Below are 18,651 nucleotides of genomic sequence, written 5' to 3' on the forward strand. Positions count from 1 at the left end.
ATTAACTTGGTTGATGTTTTTGGAAGTTCCTCACAGGAAAAATACAATTGTTTGTTTGAAAAGTATTTAAAGATACTCCTGCCATTAAAATGGCCACACTGTGTTTTGCCAAAAGATTACTTAAGTGCTTAAATGTGCTTCTGGCAATGATGGATGAATAGATCTTTCCCTCTCCATACTCTGTTGTCCAAACAGGGTGGTTTACAGATTTTCTCTGGAGTTTCATCCAGACTATCATGTTCATGACCACTGCTAGAACTGTTTTCTGCTATTCTGTCCAGATTCTGAATAGACGTTTTCAAAGTTTTTGCCTCCAGTGCACCTTATTGCTACAAATTCCACAATTTGAATCACATGTTATACGAAAAGGTATTTCACACCTTTTCTATTTTGTTGAGTACCACATTTCTCCTTTTCACAGGAAGACAAGAGTTACAGTTGCTTCCTAATCAATTTTTCCATTAAATACCACTCATAAGGTAAGAAATATCTAATTCTATCCCCTATTAAACCACTCCTTATCCAAGTCAGAGACTTGTCACTTTTGTCATTCCACCCTGTCCAAAAGGCACTATGTGCCTCTGAACATACCTTTACATAAACAAAAAAATCAGGAAGATGGAACAAAATTACATGCTGTTGTTCAAGATGGACAAATAACACAAAATACATATAATGCATGATGGTACAATCTCTTTTTTCTAAATTGGTCATCCAATACTCCCTGAATTCTTATCAGACCATTTGACTGCCACTGCAATAACATTTTCAGAATGTTATCCATACAGATCCTAATATTTCTTTCCCAAGTTCACTGCCTTCCATGTTTAAGCAAGAATTGTTCTGTCCTTTGTAGAGTCTGCTCTGTCTTTATCTGAACAGTATCTCCTACAACTTCTTTACCAGGCACTCAGTCTAACGAGCTTCCTGAAGCATCTCTGGAAATTTGCTGTCCTGGATAAGTGTTACTATTTGCCATTCACTCTGTTTTCTAAAGAACTTGTCAACACATTTAAAGAGCACAGATGACAGATGTTAACCTCTCTCCACCATGGGAGTTTACTACCTATTCACATCCTTTCTCACCTAATTAATTTTGATCCAGAAGAGGGTATTTCTTCTTTTGCTTACTTTAAAGACTTCAATGCCTGATGAATAGTTTTGCCTGGATGAAAAAGCTCACTGGATCCTTCAAAATATTCTAACAATTTCTCTTGATTTTCATCTATGAAAACTGTACCAACTCCTCTTTAACACTGTGTTTGCCAGGGATATAGTTAGTCCACTCTTTCTTACAAGTGCTATGAATCTGTTTAAATTAAACTTATTGATCAACAGTTCTCTAGTGCAATCTAGAATTTTTTTAGAAAATGCTGCTGTGCTCCATCTCTCAGACTCAGAAGATGAGATATGCCACAGGCTATTGAAAATAAACCCATAATTTTGTACCCCAAACCCCCAAATAATTCCTTTAGAACCACCAGACAAATATCTTCTGATCCTGGGATATTTTTTGGAGAACATTTCTTTTGTTGATATGTTTTGAAACCACTTACATTTCAATGAGAGAATTATTTGATCCATTCAGCAATAAGAACTGACTCATGTGCGAAGGAGTCCTTAGTTCCTTAAACAATAAACACACATGTAAGCAGTTGCCAGATTTTTGTGCTCTGCCCTTACCTTCCCAGCCCTCAACTGCCAATTTGCCCAACTGAAATCTAAGCAGGCTTCCATTTTTGCGTAGGGTTTTTTGGGTTTTGTTATTATTTCAATATTTAAGCACTCTAAATATCCCCTAATACAAAAAAAGACCAGTCAAACACTTACTTGTCAGAATTCAGTTCCATTCCATTGTCTCTCCCCCAAAACAAAACTGTGATTTAAAATTTTTCTTTCTTTTTTTTTAAATATGAACTTTTAATACTCTCTATACACTGCTGCTTTTCTGGATGGTGTTAGAATAATTTCTGGCCAGCAGCATAAGTGCCATATAATATTTTTAAAGCAGGCTTCATGCTGCCTGTCAACTTTTAACCTTTTACCTTTTTTTAAAACCAGACTCTGAATTATAAATTTAAATACTGCAATGATTTCTTTTTCTCCTTACATGGGTGTAATTGTTCAAAAGTAGCTATCAGAACCTTAATTTAGGAGCCTGTTCAAGGATATGAGTTACATCTCTTTGGGTTTCTCTAAAGAGTTGTTTCAATAAGCTTCCATTTAATATCTAAAATGATTGTCTGCCAATCAGACTGTACCATGACTTTTATCCAAAACAAAGGAATACTGAATCCTTCCATTTCCGGAAGAACAGACATAATCTCCAAATTTAGCATTAGGTCAGCATGACAAGGTCCCATGGATTGCTTCCCAAGGCCTAGCAACACCCACAGTGTAATGCTGGGAGGATAGAGCACTTCCAAGTAGAACTACCCACAAGTGAGTCAGAGAAGCCCTGATGCTTTGCCCTCAAAGTAAAGGCAATGAAGGCTCATCCTTGCCATGCCCAGGAGCACTCTATCAAACAGTGTGAATTTACAAGCACTTCTTTATCCTTACCAGGGAAAAGTACTTTACTACAAGGTAGCAAAACAGTTGTTTCAGTAGAAAAGATACATTGACAAATTTAAAACTTGAAAGTCACATGCTGAAAGGTGAGGTGAGCCGATTGAAGTCAGTCAATTGTCATCCAACAAGAAAGGCAAACCCAAAGAACCAGATACAACATTTAAGTATCAAGAGCAGCTTACAGAAAAAAGATTTTGACAGAACATAACAAAGGGAACTACTCTGTTTCACAGGACAGTAAAACACTAAGTATCCTTCAAAGATGGAGAGGGTGCTTTAGTAAACAGTGAATCAGAACAACCAGGTACATTTTCTCATCCCTATTTAGAGGAAAAAAAAAAAAAAAAAGCAGTAACAAAAGCCTCATCACAAGACACCTTTTGGGAACCAAATGCCAAAAGCTGACTTTAAGGTGTTTCGGTTTCATAGCTAACCATTAATTTATAGGAAACTCTGTAAGTACAAAGTACTTAGGAAATTTAACTAAGTGGTGTAAAAAGAAAATCTGAGCTTTTTATACACTTTAAAAGCAACCAATGACCTTTGATGAGACAATTCATACTTGGAAAGATATGCTAAACAACACAGCTAGACTGCATATTTGAAGTCATTATTATGTTTATTTTATATGTATCTATCTGATATAATACCTGATAGACTTTCAAATACTTCTCTACATATTTGTACATATTTGTACTTCCCATCAGCTGCTAAATATACAAGTCAAAATATGAAGGGGGACACATCCTAATCATTACCCTACCTTCTTAGAAAAGATTAGTTACTGATGATACAGTAATTCAATAATTTCTTCTTGGGTGAGCATCTCTTGCTCATTTCTGCTAACACAGAAGTGGTAAAGAATTCAATTTCTCAAAGCCTGTGAAATTTAATGGATTCTGTTCTTTATCCTCCTCTTCCAGTGATACAGAGAAAGAAAATAAAATTTAAATAAAATCAAGATAAATAATGCAAATAACAGCAAGCTTTAAGTCCTGAATTCATATTTTCTCCCAAGAAGACACAGTATATAGAGAGCACGAAAGCTGAATTACGGACCAATACACGGATACACCAGATAATATTACTACATTTTCTCTGTGGCTTTTCTTAAGAATCTGAGACATTATAAAAGACCTATTCATTGTATAACAGGAAAGAGTATGGTGAATGTTTCTTGGTATGTGAGAGGCAATGCATCTGTTTGTGAAGAGGGATGTGACACAGTTGTCACATTTCAGCATGGTTTCAACAAACTGCACAGATACTCCCACTTAGGATTGACATAACCTGCAATCTTGCACTTCTGGGGTCACTGTCTAAAAAAAATATTTCCAACTGCTCTGCACCTAATGGGGGAGGGGAAACCAAACCACCCTGTCCTTCGTATCAATAACACAGACAGCTTGGCACAACTGGCCAGGCTTTCTCCAGAAGCCAGTGATTCAGCATGATAGGGATGGATAGGACAGGTCAACAGAAGGTATAGAAAACTGCTGCTATATGAACTGGTTGTAATTATGTCAGATGAAGCCATCAAAGACTGATTACAACAGTTCTGCATCCTAACATCCAGGTTCAAAGAAATACTGCAAGCTTGGGCAGTAATTCTGCTTAGAATGAAGCAAGTCTTAACTATTATTTTAAACAACCAGATGCATAGGTCACATTTAACAAGCTGAATTATTAAGTGATTGGAAATCACCAGGTTTTCCACTGCATTCTAAAGTATCTGATCACTTACTATTAATTCTTTTACATTGTTTGAAGAACTTAACTTCTTACCAAAAATTACAGTAAAGGTACAAAAATTCAGCACGTCTAAACACCACACACTGAAGTAGCACTAATGAGTACAGGTTTCCAATAGACTTGGTTTTAATATTTCCTACTTTTACCCTTGCAATTTGTTCAAACAAATCAACAGGTTAAGCAATTCAAAATGAGTAACAACTTATTGCGAGTAAAGCTCTCCAGTTTACTAGAAAACATGTCAATGTCCAAAACATACAGTGGGATTCCAAGGCTTTAATTAACACCTGCTGAAGACAAATGCATCCTTTTCATTTCTCAAGGCCCCCTGTTCTGCACCCCTTCGAACTCAGTCAGACCCTGTGTTCCTAGGAATGTCAGTCTTAAAAGCAGACTGCTTGCATACACCTGTGATTTCCAACAGCCCAGGCCTGCCATAGCAATTGTCCACACTGACACCACCGAATTCAGTTCAATATGAAAGCCACTGGGATCAAAATAAAATGATGTGCAACTTGAGTAAACACAACCTAGGAATTCTTTGAGGCACTCGATATACCATTAACTATCAATTTAGGTCTAACACACGTATTTCAGGATGTTCTGGTTGCAAAGGATTATTCTCCTCACAAAAACTAAAATTACACACTTCATGGGGTTCAGAGAAAAGAACTTGCTATTTTATACCATTTTGGTCGCTAGACCACCCTAGTTTTAGACAGATATATCTACTATAAAATTCTTTACTTTTTCTCCTAAGAAGGATAACGTTTGACTTTTCACGGCTCCCCACGAGATTACCAGGGAAGGCCACAAAGAAATAGATCAAGGTGATTTTTCTCCATCAGAACCAGAACCTGAGAACAGCAGCCAATAGAACGAGCGGCAGCACCTTCCCACTCGCTCTTCCCCGGCGCTGTCAGCGTCTGCAATTACAGGGCTCTCCCCTGCGCAGACAGCAGAAAAGCCCCGCAGAGCCGGGGCGCGGAGGGGCCGGGATGAGGCGGTGCCCCCGGCCAGCCCCGCACACGCTCCGGGCAGCGCATCCGGGCGGGACGCGCCAGGCCCGCAGGCCCCGGCCACCGCTGCCATCCGCGGCCCCGCCGCCCTCACGGGCCTGCCCGCGCCCCGCTCCGTCCCCCGCCTTCAGCAGAGCCGACCCCGGGTACTCCCACGCCCGTGCGGGCATCCTACGCCTCCGCACGGTGCCGGGCTGCGCTCCCGTCCCCACCTGCGGGCAGGGCAGCCCGGCCCGCACGTGGAGGGCACCGCTCCCCACGGCCGGGCCGCCTCTCCGCGCCCAGGCGGGCCCCGGCACTCGGGCGGGGGTCACGGCCCCGCCGCACCATGCAGCCATGCTCCCTCTGCGGGACGGCGGGACGCTCACCCTTGACGGCGCGTTCGCTGGTGGCGTGGGGCGTCAGCAGCAGCACCTTGCTCCCCTCCTTGGCGGACATCGCTGGGTGCTGCCGGGCTCCGACGGCGGCTGCTGGGCGCGGCAGCGCCTTCGTCCGCCCCTCCGCCGGCGGCTGGCGGGGCGCGGCGGGGCGGGCGGGGGCGGCTACAGGCGCCGGGCGGCGGCGGCCCGGCGGAACATGGCGGCGGGCGCGGCTCGCGGCTCCTGGCGCAGCGCGGGGACGGTCCGCCCCGGGCCCGGCATGCACCGCGCCGCCGCCCGCCGGGCACCGCGGGAGCGCGCGGAACTCCCGGCCCCGACCGGGACCGCGGCGAGACTCCCGCCCGACCTGGGACGGGGCGCGGGGCGGGGCGGGGAATGCGGCCCGGCGCCTCCAGGCGCGCCCCGGACAGCAGGGAGAGGCGGGCGAGACGGCCGGAGCGCCCCCGCCCCGGGACGGGCGGGCGCCAGGCCGGGGCTGAGGAGGCGGTGCGGCGGATGGCCCGGCCCCCAGCGACCCCGCGCGGGCGAAGGCCGGCAGCCACCTTGGAGAGCTCCGTGGGGCCGGGGGTGGCACAGCTGTGGGAGCCATGTTGTGGGGTGGCGAGGCAACCAGCGCGGAGAGAAGGGCAGCGCCCGTGCCATCACCGGGCGCCAGCACGGCAGGAAGGGAGGAGGAAAGAGAAGTTCCCCCTCAGTGAGAACCTGGCCACAGCTTGGGGCAAGCTCCCAGTACCAGATAATTCAGCCAGACTTCTCTGCTTCCCCCCTGGAGCTGAAAAAGAGTGGACCAAAGAATATGGAGGGCCCTGGGTACGGCGGCAGGAGCTGCCCCGCCTCATCCCCGACATGCCCCAAAGCTGCGCAGGCTGACAAGGGGGCAGATGCTCTGCACCACGGCCCGGTCTGGGCAAAGGCAGCAGATTACAGCCCTTACGTTCTATACAAACCATGCAAACGATGTGCAGAGCAGTAAGTCCAGCCAGATGCAGGGCGTAAGACAGGGCTTTGCCTCGGCCAAAAGATTGGTACAACTCATACTAACTATAAGGTTATCTGGTCATTATGACTACTCCATATTAAATTAACGTTGCTGATGAAAAAAGCTAAGTAGTTCTTGCTCTCCTTTGTAGCAGCTAATAACCTCATCCCCTCTCCTCTGATTTAGTGTCTTCTCAGTTGTACCAGTGGAGGTTGGCTGTAGGACTGGCACTGTACTTGAGATCACAGAAATGAGCTGCATTTAAACGAAACAAAGCAAACCCACAAACAAAACCCACAAAGCAAAACAAACCCAAACAATAATCAGCCAACTGAAAATTTTCAGATTTTGCATCACTTAAATATCAGCCAACACACCAGCCAGATCTAGCAAACATCTTAACATGTACACATATACTCCATTTGATTAAATAGGCTTATCTAAAAGTTGCTGCTTTGCATCCCAGCTAACAAGGAAGATGCATTATTTGCACTGAGCTGTGCAATCTATTCCATACAATAAACCAGGAATTTAACAAAAAAAAGCCATTCAGAAGTAGTGGTTTCCAGCAAGGTCTTGGTTCTTGCCCCATTCAGCTCCAAGGGAAAGGATGACACCTGAGGTGAGGATCTGCCATGCTGAGCATGGAAAACTCTTTGGCTTAAGCAAAAAACATTGAAATTGATAGGTCACACAAGTGCTCGGGTTAACCATGCTTTTATTTTACAGCCAAGACAGTACAAGCAAGAAACTTTGAATGAAACATCACATAAAAACATTCAAGGAAGCAAATGAAAATTTTAAGGGAATAAGAATGATAAAACCTTGGAGTATTTATTAGTACACTTGCAAGGCTCTAAAGTTTTGGAAAAACAGAATTCTAGTAATTCCATGCCCACAAGTAAAATGTGTGCATGCATGCAAAAAGAGAGCTGGAATACATTAGAGTGTCATGGAAAAAATCCTGGATGACTATTTGGATTTAATCGCTAAGCTTTCCAGCAGCAGGAATTACTACTTTATACCACATGTTCTGCAAATGTCTGTCATTGTACAATCAATTTAAAGGGCCTGGTTTTTAAATAGGACAAAAACTCATTTCCTTCAATAGCAAGGATGTGTATCCATTCAGAGTATGCAGGGAGAGCACAGGACAGGAAGGGCAGTAAGTAAATGTCGCTCCTACTGATTTTAACATTAGCTTAAAGTAGATCTGCTGAAACAAGGAGCAGGGGAAATGAATTCAGTCTCATATTTAAAATCAAGAGGAGCCCAGTAATAAATGCAGTTTGAATTTCTGACAGCATGAAACAGCAGAGGGTCCCATATTATAAAGAAATTCATTTGTCCATACATTTCCAAACACACAGGGAGCCAGAGACCTTGCTGAGTGTTGTCAGGAATCTTCTCTTCACCTCACCTGAAGTGCAGTTGCAAGAGAGATGCCTTACTTATTTGAACTGTTCACTTCTCTCAGGAGCCTGCAGCCATGTTCCCTGGGGTGTGAAGTAAAAGGAGCTGACATAGTCAGAATGCTCACTGAGGAAAAAGTACAGCATATTATTATTTTGTTATGATGCTGTGCCAGAAGGGGACATTATCAGCTTCTAGGCAGCATACCTAGTGCCCTGCATGCTGGAACACCTTCAGTTATATCCAGGCATCACCTGAAGAAAAGGCTCATATGGATGAAACCTTGCTGGGTTTGCTCTCCCAATACATCAGGTTGATGTGAAAAATGTTATTAAGTCTCCCTACAAATCACGCCTCCTAAAAACATTAAAAATAATTATTTGACCATTTTTATTGATAACAGCAGCTAGAAAAAGAAGTTGGCTAGTACAGCTACCTTGGCATTTTACTGTCATTTTTCTGACATATTTTAGTTTACCTCATTAAAATGCTGAGCATGTGCAATTCTCATTAAGACAGTATCAAAATCTTCATGAGGCAGAAATATGTAGTTGCCTCTCTCCCTAAGCCCTTTATCTTGTCACTGAAGGTTTTTCATGTGGTATTGTCTCTAAATCTGCTAGAGGCGCTGGAAAGGACATTCACATTGCCTCAATTTACCTCCTGCGGAAGGTAAAGATGATTGATTTGATACACCTTGTGTTCAAGGAATTAAACATCTTCCATCAGCACCACAAGTAGCATTATGATTGTAGGAATTTAGGAACACAATTACAAACACAAATATAGCCTTGCAGGTAGAAGGCAGTATGCCTTTATAATCCTGTGAGTTTCCCAAAAATGCCAGATAAATCTGAAAAGCAGAGTCATATTTTCCTTCCTGTTCAGTTTTGCCACCAAGTGGCCATTGTGTTCCAAGAAAAGAAAGAAAAGGAAAAGAAAAAGGAAAAAGGAAAAGCTGATTAATTCCTATTCTGATGGGATATTCCAAACCATTACCTAGCTGCTAGCACTGGACTGCTTTCTCAACAATTGCTATTGTAATGGAGAAACAATTCAGCAGGAGAAGCATATGGAATAATCAAAGCAATCCATTTTCTTCTGTAGCACAGGGAATGGGACTATTTGGGATGCAGATGACACCTGATTTCCTTCTGCTCTATCTCAAAGCAGTACCTGCTGAAGCAGCTTGCAAGAGCTATTTAAACAAAAAGGTGCTATGTTAAAACCAACTTTTCTGACACCTCCCCTGACGGAGGGGCTGCAAGGTATCGTAGCAACTGTATTTTAGTTAATCATTGCCCCAGACAAGTGCTGTTTACTGAAGTTCAAGCAGAAAGAAGTCAGACATAAAAATGATTATGTGAAATTTTGTAGCCATCTCATGCAGGAGGAAACAGTCTCTTCTGACTCTAACAGTGACATACCTTAAAAACTGGCACAATACAATGTCCCAGAATCATCTAATTACCAAAGAAGAACTTTTTGAAAACTAAGGAGGAAATTGATTCACAGGAGAGAGAGATATATTCCAGATCCCAAGAGAAAGATGCACAGAACATATCTTGCAAAGATAAACCAGGTCTGAGAGGGGAAGACGTGATATAAGCAGGAGAATAAGATGAAGACAAAACTTTTAAGCAGTTGTTCCATTTCATTGACTCTCACTAGTGACTGTCTGAAGCTGTCCTTTCTGAAATGGCAGAAATGGTACTGGGGTTGGTATAAACAGTAAGACTGCCTCAAAACAAGGCATGTATTATTTTAAATACATCTTGACATATTGCTGTACTGAGTTCCAATATGAATACTTGAAAACTTTCTTTTAAGAGGGCACAAGGTTTCCCTGCTGTCCCAATTCAGACATTTTATGACAAATCTTATTATCAGAAAGGTTGAAAACATTGTCTTAAGCAATTTTCTCCAGCACTACAAAGTCATTATCACTGCAATACTCCAACTCCCAATGTCATCCAGTACTGAGAAGCTGCACTGACTTAAAAAGAGAAAAACCCAAACCAAATTATTAGATAGTTGCTGGTATAAAATGACAAGCTACTTTACTACTAGAGTCTATCCTGTCCCACTCCCTTCCTGCACTCATTTCCCTCATTGCCCGAAAACCTCTGTCAACAGGCTGAAGAAGTACAGGCTACATTATAAAAGCTAGTCAAGGCCACAGGCATTATTTGCATCGTATCACAACTGTAAAAAACAGGCTAAAGCAACCCAACCTGAATCCAGGATTTTAGGTAACTTTTACGTATCAAACCCTATCAGCCACATCTCTGATTTAAATTTCACACCTCTAGAGTGATGGTACCTCGAACTCTTCCTTAGGTTCCTCAAAACATCACTTTCTCCACTTAAAGCATTCCTTCCCCTGCCCTTATTATCTAGTTCAAACTTTTCCTTCCTTAGCCTTAAGTGATTGCTCTTTCTCCTACCATCTGAGACCAACCAATTCCCTCTCTTCATTTATCTTACTACCTTAATGATATTAATAGACTATTAATAGTCACCTCTACTCACTCTAAAAATTGAGTTCACTCTGCTTTTTGCTGCCCTCCTTTGTGTTCTCTTGTTTCCTCAGCGCCTCTACAAGCAAGAGACTTAACTGACAAAGTACTCAAGGTAAGCAGGTCTACGTATAGGACTTTGCAAAAAACCCCCCTAACTTATTACTGCTGTGTAACAGGAACTATGATAGAAAACTGTGTGATACACTTTGCTGTTTTTAACTTCGTTGATCCGTGATTATGTCGTCATACTGTAGATGCTGAAAAGCTTAAAGCAGAGAAACTATCCAGCTTTCTGCCAGCATCCTGTGAAAGTACTGCCTTTCTCACGCAGGCTAGTTGAAAACAGTTTGAGGGTTTTGTAAACCAAGACTTTAATCTCACAGGTGCAAGCTTGTTATGCAGTATTGTTATGGTACACTGGAGAAAATATTTTAAAATGTGTGTTGTAGGGTCTTAACCAATCATTCTGAGAGGTGGATGGTCAAAGGACCAATGGCCTCATGCCAAGTTATATAAACAAGTTTGTAATTTATTAAATAATTCCATTTCTTCCTGGACTGATGTCATTATTCTCGCTGTCCCCGGTACAACAGTGACATCATACAAATCAGAGAAATCCCATTAATCAATTTTAAAGGAAAGTGTGGGGGGAACAAACCCACAAAAAGCAGATATGACAACTCAGTTGCTGAAGAGTTCATGCACTCTTTTCTCACAAATGCATCTCATAAATGCCATCGTGACTACATGGTGAAAGTACAACCATGCTTTCAGCTTACCTCTCTGCATCCTTTTCCCAAGTTCCTGAGACCAAACACCATGAAGCACTAGTAAGAGTTAACTGTTACAATGGGATTGGATAGGGTTGAACAAAAAATGGCCTTCATAACTGGGCAACCCCAAGGTCACGAAAAATGAATGCAGAAAAGGGTATCTCATGGATATATCAAAATAATCCACATAAACATTTAAAAGCTCTCCCAGATTGGGATGTATTTTGTCCCAGTAACTTTACATGCAAATAGACAATTCTGAAACCACTGAAGGGATGTGGGCTTCCCCCCACCCACCATAAGAAGTCATTACAGTTTTATTTTCTCATCTGTACCTCTGAGCTCGTCACATGAATTGTGTCCTCGTGTTCAAATCAGTAGTTTACTGATCAGTCAAGACTCCCACACACATACCTTCTTCTCTCTCATCAGATGAATAAGGTGTCAAAAACCTGGCTTGTTACATCTGCTATATTAAATAGCTTCATTTAAGCCTCTAAGGGCAGTTACTCAAAACCAGTCTACAGCACTGAAATGGTTGCTTAACGTCAACTGAGATATTTTTACTGTATCTGGAGAAATTAATTGAATTACAAAAAAAAAGGGAATGTATGCATTATTTCATCCTATTAGGAACAATTAATACATAGTACCATGAACAATTGGTTATTTCTTCTTAAGTGTACTTTAAAATACATACCTGATTTCTAAAAACTTGGAGCTGACTTAACTGTAGTATAATGTTAACTTCCATTTGATTGATGTATTTTAGATCTTAAAAAAAAGTCAGTCTGAACCTTCACAGAGATACTGCCTGTTAACATGCTCATGGCTTTAATGTGCTTTCAGCAATTTAAGACAATCTTGAATAGTTTGATTTTTAATTTTTTTTTTTTTTAAGTAGCAAGAGTTCTGTGCTTGGAGCTCCCTCAATTGACAGTCACATAATAATTAACTGGTATAAATTTTGCGTAAACCCCTGGAATGATGGATAACTCTGCCACCAAACTCACTAAGCTAAAATTTAGCAATATGAAATGATTTTTATTACTGAAGTACAGCTTATTGTATTCACTTTTCTCGTGTTCATATTTAAAATTATTTTGATTAGTGATATATACACACATAAAACTTCTCAAGCCTGTGATTAACTGGTGAATCATCTGGGACTGGGCCAGCCAAAACTGAAGATAATCCTCCTTCAACAAACCTAATGTAAGTTAGTTTACAAACAGACACTTGACCTTCTTATTCATGAGTTTACTCAGTGTTTACTCACTCCAGAATTAATATTAAAACAATTCTGTTGATGCCAATAAGGAAGTTTGTGTTTCTTCAGAACTCCTCCATTTGCATCTGCTTCCACAAACATGCTAGCAAAAATATCAGTATTCTGAAGTGACTGTATAGCTGGTCTTAGTTAATATTTTTCCATTAATCAAAAAGCAATATTAAAAACATTTCCAAGTTATATTGCTTGGGTTTTAAAGGATTAAAAAAAAAAAAAAAACCATTCAATGAGCTAGAAGAATGATGCAGATAGCAAGAGAATTAAAAATTATTTGATCTAACATGCTTTTTCTAAAACATTTTCTGAAACTTTAAAGGTAATTCCATCAGCGATAGTAATGGGGAAGAATGAGCTCTAAAAAAGCCTTACAGATACCTAACTAGACTTGAAAAGATTCTGGACTACGCAGTGATAAAATGCTAGAGGCAGCAAGCACAGATGGATGAAAATATCGTACTTTTGCTTTTTCTGAGCCCCAGCACTGAACAGGAGACAGCACAGTGGTACAAGACTCCAGAACACATCTAACTTCAGTGAGGTGTTTGTAAATCCCAAGCACATTTTTATCTTTGCCCAAGCTGGCACAAACACTGACTTACCCTACACTGTTTGTCCAATGTCTATTTATACATATAGCAGCAGTATGTAAGTGCTTCTGCACAGTTTCATTTAACATGGCAGGAACGTAACTAAAGACTGCCACAAAGAACATTGCCTACTCTCTCCATCAGTCAATCCTCCCTTCTCAAAAGCTTCAGCACCCCACTGCTGCTGAGGACCATCTCTGTACAGGAATGTATCCACTGAAAGAAGGAAGGAAAATTTAGACCGATTACTGAGTGTTCCTTGAAAAGAGACACATCTGAGCAAAGATAAGCACACATTTCCTTTCATTCTGCTTTTTCCACCTATCCATCTGTTCCTTCCTAATCCAATCCACCCTTTCTTTTGCTTTCCTTCTTTCTCTTCTCTCTACACCTCTGTCCTGCCCCTCTCCCTACATGACATTAGATGCAAAACCTGCATGAATTCCAGTATTCTGGAATTCTACCTGTACTTTCTATGTCCTACCCAACCACCACTGCTAAGTCCATTCCAGCAATGTTAGCAATCGGGGGAAATATCAGTAAGACAGTTCCTTCCCTCTTCCCAAATCCCCCCATCTTAACGTGGGTGCAGTAGCCTTTGTTAAAAAGAAACAGGCACTTCCCTTGCACTTCCCTTCTCTAAAGCAGAGCACATTTTGGGTAACTCTCAAGTGCTGCACGCTCCATTTGAGCACATCAGCTGTTCAGCAGGTCTGAAAATGATTTCCACAAACAGCGGGTACAAACTTGGTTCCCTTCAAGAGAAGGAACTGTGCTAAGTAGTTCCTTTTCCATACACAGAAAGATCATATTAACAGGATTTTGCTACTGCTAGGACACCAAGTTACTTTTCATTTTATTATTGCCTTTTTTTGCTCCCTACACAGTTAGGTCTAAATGCATATTACAAACACAATGAGAGATCACAGAAATAGTGGGAAAAATAATTTTATTTTTAGGAGAACTGACATTCACTTATTTTAAAAAGGCGAATTTAAGTGTATATGGCATTATTTTCATTTAATTCCATCCAATAACATACTCTTCAGCCAGGGACAAAGACAAGGTTATATTGCATCAAAACTTACAAACTGTAAACTCTTAAGAATTTTAAATAGCTGCTGAATACCTGTGGGAACCCCCTCCTCACCCTTCCTATGGGCAACAGTGAACTTTAACAAGCTATTAAACTACTGTGTAATTGATTTTTGTATAGTATAAATATCACTGAAAAGACAAGTTAGTAATATTTACTTTGTAGTTAATTTGATCTTACTGACCTTACTAAAATTTGCAGGCACAAGCTGAAGTAACAGTGTTTTTCCAGTCTCACGTTTTCTCCCATGTTAAATATATTGCTGAATGTACTTCAGTTTGTTTCTCTTCAGATGCACTAATACACTGCTTGCTATGGACCCAGCTTTTCCTTTTCAGGCCTCTGGTTAACTTCATAGAAAGCAACTGATATACAAAGGACATTTTAAAAAGTTTTGAAACCTGGTAGCTAGAAGAGAATAAACACAACAGGTCCCTTAAAAAAACCCACCTGGTTACCACTAATTATTTAAATAAATTGCATCAACTCAGAATTATTCTGCAGAGCTTTATACAAGTATACTTCCATTCTTTCCTGGTTGCTAGGACATAATAAAGCTAAGCATCCATGCTGTCTTCAGTTGCAAGAGTTTCATACTTTATATTGATTTTTGAAGACATGACTTTGTACTTTGTTTTGGCAGCTTGTTTTTTTGAGATTATCAAGACTATTAAGTCTCAGTCTGCAACCTGAATTTTCTACCGTTGCAGTCAAGCGAAGTGTCAAATACTTATCCATGTCCTCACTTCCATCCTGGGGCTACTGCAGCTTTCACCAACCACTGAAAGTATCAAAAAGCTGAAAACAGAAGTGGCTACGGCATGAGACACTAACAATTCCGTGTCTATTGGGAAACCTGAATCAAACAGTTGTTTCAAGTAAAATATAAACTCCATTTGTTTATACTTAGAAAATTAGTACTATCGAAAGTTTCACATTATGAGGTTGCCAAAACCTTTATGTAAGAAAGTCAAAAGTCATGAGGGGCTTTTTTGGAATAGACGGGTGGGAGAACAGAGTGCTTTTTTCTGGTAACCACTACTAGTGGGGCAGCTAAGTACAAAGAAGTGTGCTACATAATCCAAAATGTAAAATGTAGTTACAGGAGACTGCAACAATAACAGAAACAATAGTGAGTATTTAGAAACAAGAAACTGACAAATTACACTAACTGAAATGAATGAGAATCAATCTCAGGCTAAACAGCAACAACTGATGGAATTCCATCAAGCCCTGAGCTGCAAAGCATGAAATGAGAGCGAAGCCCCTCGGGTCAGAGAGCGTAGGTTACGAGGAGCACTGTGAATTAACAGGGCAGGGCAGGGCAGGGCAGCCCTTCCACCAGCACTGGCACTGCCGCAGCTCCAGCTCTGCTCCAAGCAGAATCATGGACCAGGACAAGCATGGAACAGAATCCCCATGCTTCTGAACACCTCATAACCACCACACCTGAAAGTGTCTGCAGGAGCAGGAGTGCAAGTGTGATTAAAATGACACTTCTCACCCCACCAATCATTTCTAATGATTTTTCTGTATATCTGCATACACTACCATCTTGCACAGATGTAGTATTCCTTAAAACAAGATGTCAGTCTCAAAATACTTTTCAAAGGACATTAAATTATTGTCCATTATGAGGTGAAATTTAAGTGCCGAGTGGTAATGAAACACCTCAAGTCCTGAATCAAAATTAGGCATATCCTCCAATCTAACTCTTTATTACATAAACTTTGTTAATGAACTAGAATGAACAACTTACTCGTGTTTGTTCACGTGTAAGAAAATGAATCAGAAGTTCCCAGCCAACTGAAGAGTAAAACTAAACAGAAAAGAAAGATCAAACACAGTCAGGTAAATAGAACTATTTTCATAGATTTATTTGAAAAATACTTACAAAAGCAAGTATGTTTGACACTAAAATAGTTAAACTTATTCTGTGTTTACATTGGTGTAGCTAAGCGTGCAGCATTAACAGTCTTTTCTGTTTGAAGCATTGTTAGTTTGCTAAAGTGGGGAAAATTGGGGTTTACTGATGAACAATATCTCCCTGTCACTTCCTCTGCAGCAACTACAGCTGTGATCTCTGTATGAGATCTCAGAACACTGAAAACTGTTTGCTTTACTAACTGCCACCTGCCAAGTGCAGATTTACTGGAACCTGGAAGGTGGGTCAGTAGGACCCCTAGGAAGGAACAGGAGAGAGGAAGGAGAACAAAAGGATTGGTTTCTTTATGTGAAGAATTTACCAAAGCTACATTTCATGAAAAAGAGTCCTTAAAAATGTCCTTTTGTTAGTTGCCATCTTCCTCCAAAACGTGTGCACACTTCAGAACTTACCCGTAAGCCAATTACCATTCCTATAGCACTTGTTTGCTAGGAGAGGCCAGGACTAGAATAGCTAAGATTCCCCATCCAGACAGCAGTTCAGTAGTGTCAGAAACAAAATACAGTGCAATTAGTTTCCACATACTGTATAGCTACATTTTAAGACAACTGGCACAGATACTGATTGAAAGAGTTTCCTGTCTCCATGCAATCCACACTCTGGCAATAACCATAGTTCACAGAGTGGTGTACTGGGGCACATGAAGTGGACGGGATCTCACCAGCCATTGTTTTGCATGGTGCCAGTAGCTGCTGCTGCTCGAGCCAGCATATTTCTGTGTGCCTCGGAAGCAGAAGAAAAAGTCCCATCCATCACATGCATTGGCAGCACTCGCCTTCTGCCAGGCTGAGGGGTGTAGCTGTTCTCTCGCCAGTCTTCTTCTGGAGGCATATCAACTCTCCTTGGACCCGGGGCCTTAACACAAGAGGGGGGCACAGGGCAACATTGAGAAGCACCGGGATCCCAAGAAGGCTCACGTGGTATTCTTAAAGTGCTGTAGTCTGTGCTGGCTGGTAGTCTGCAACTGATGGTGTGAGATTCATGCATGTGATGTTGTGAAGGCTGCTGGAGGAAGCCTTCCTGTAAACTCTTGCCTGGCTGGCCAGCATGTTTCCCCCAGAGCATTGTTCGCTTATCTGGTAAAGTGGCTGTTTGCCTGGCAGAGTAACTTGTGTTCAGCAAATGGCCAGAGACACTTGATGCTCCACCTCCTAAATGCAAATTAACACGAGGCTTTTGCCCCTGGGAGAGGGTGCCTTTGGGTACACAAGGGAGACTCCCATAGCTCAGTGCCACACCTGGGTAGTCTTCACCTTGGAAAGCTTCACCCCTGTCAGGCACAACCAGAAGTTTCTGGATGATGTTCTTCTGATCTCCTGAAATAAATTTTAAAAAAAGGTTTGCTTAGTTATAATTTTTGTTTCATTCTCTCTGAACTTTCAGCTGTGGTCAGCAGGTGACAGAAGAACAATGAAATCACTAGTACATCCAGTTACTGGCTGACATGCAATTCTGAATAAAAGCTAGCTGTACCTTTTCCAGCATTCATTTTCCTCACTGCATTTCCTCTCTTTATCCTACTGCAGCTGCTGTCACAGATTTCAGATTTCTTTACTAGCCCCTTGTTTCATCATAGAGGAGCCCAACAAAGTATTTCAAGGCTGGTAGATCAAACTGGTTTTGATGCTGTCACAGGGAAAGTAATTCTCATGCAGGAAGTAGTTATTTCTACTGGCACATGGGTGATTTGTGGGAATGAGTAACTTGTGGAAGTACTCTCATACATGGCAACAAGGTGGTGGGTCTTACTGCTACTTTTACATTAAAGAAAATAACTCACAAAAATATTGATATGATTTTATATAAAGCCATCATAAAGTTTCCATAAAGGTTATGGGCTTTGGTTATGCACATTTAGCACAGAACCACAGGAAAACTCCAAAGGGGAGAGAAAAAGAAATGTGATTTGTTCTTCCAGACTTCTGGAGGAATTCAGGCAGATGGTAAACTCCATTATGAAAGACAAGAACTGAGGAGCTGTACTTCAGCAATATTTCTGATCACGAAGAAGGATGAAAAGTCCTGTGATTATTACCTGACAGTTTACGTGCCTTGCCCACCATGCTGGGCATCAGTACATCATGGGGTGGGTGCTGCACCTGGTTTGGGTTGTGCTGGGGATCAAAGGGAAATACAGGAGGATCATGGGGGAAAGGAAGGGAAGTGGAGCTGGAAGAACGGTGGCTGGTGTCCACTGGCATTTTCCTCGTATTTGGTGCTTCCTTTTATAAAATGAGAAAGGAGAAGAACAGAACATAAAATGATGAGTAAACACAGAGTTGGGTTGAAACAAGCAAAGGTGGTGTTGATCCAAGGAAGAAAG

General features: G+C 41.5%; 2 protein-coding genes across 19 annotated transcripts in view; both read right to left on the bottom strand.

Moving 5' to 3' along the window:
• Positions 1-5,880, bottom strand: part of PPP3CB (protein phosphatase 3 catalytic subunit beta) — a 47,066-nt gene extending 41,186 nt beyond the window's left edge. For 5 of the 11 annotated variants that reach the window (XM_048311237.1, XM_048311232.1, XM_048311236.1 and 2 more), the window contains exon 1: positions 5,711-5,878. In XM_048311237.1, the coding sequence (XP_048167194.1) occupies positions 5,711-5,780 (70 nt within the window). In that variant the 5' untranslated portion in view covers positions 5,781-5,878. Of the gene's footprint in view, positions 1-5,710 lie in introns of all 11 variants that reach the window. The other 6 variants (XR_007205137.1, XM_048311235.1, XM_048311229.1 and 3 more) reach the window with 3 other exon arrangements.
• Positions 5,881-16,235: 10,355 nt separating this feature from the next.
• The window catches only part of USP54 (ubiquitin specific peptidase 54), a 94,472-nt gene continuing 92,056 nt past the window's right edge, over positions 16,236-18,651 (bottom strand). For 7 of the 8 annotated variants that reach the window (XM_048311855.1, XM_048311856.1, XM_048311851.1 and 4 more), the window contains 2 exons: positions 18,364-18,550; positions 16,236-17,644 (listed from right to left, as the gene is read on the bottom strand). In XM_048311855.1, the coding sequence (XP_048167812.1) occupies positions 16,986-17,644; positions 18,364-18,550 (846 nt within the window). In that variant the 3' untranslated portion in view covers positions 16,236-16,985. The remainder of the gene's footprint in view (positions 17,645-18,363; positions 18,551-18,651) is intronic. The other variant, XM_048311859.1, reaches the window with a different exon arrangement.

Source organism: Corvus hawaiiensis, chromosome 8 (assembly GCF_020740725.1).
Source record: "Corvus hawaiiensis isolate bCorHaw1 chromosome 8, bCorHaw1.pri.cur, whole genome shotgun sequence".
In the NCBI taxonomy this organism is placed as follows: domain Eukaryota; kingdom Metazoa; phylum Chordata; class Aves; order Passeriformes; family Corvidae; genus Corvus; species Corvus hawaiiensis.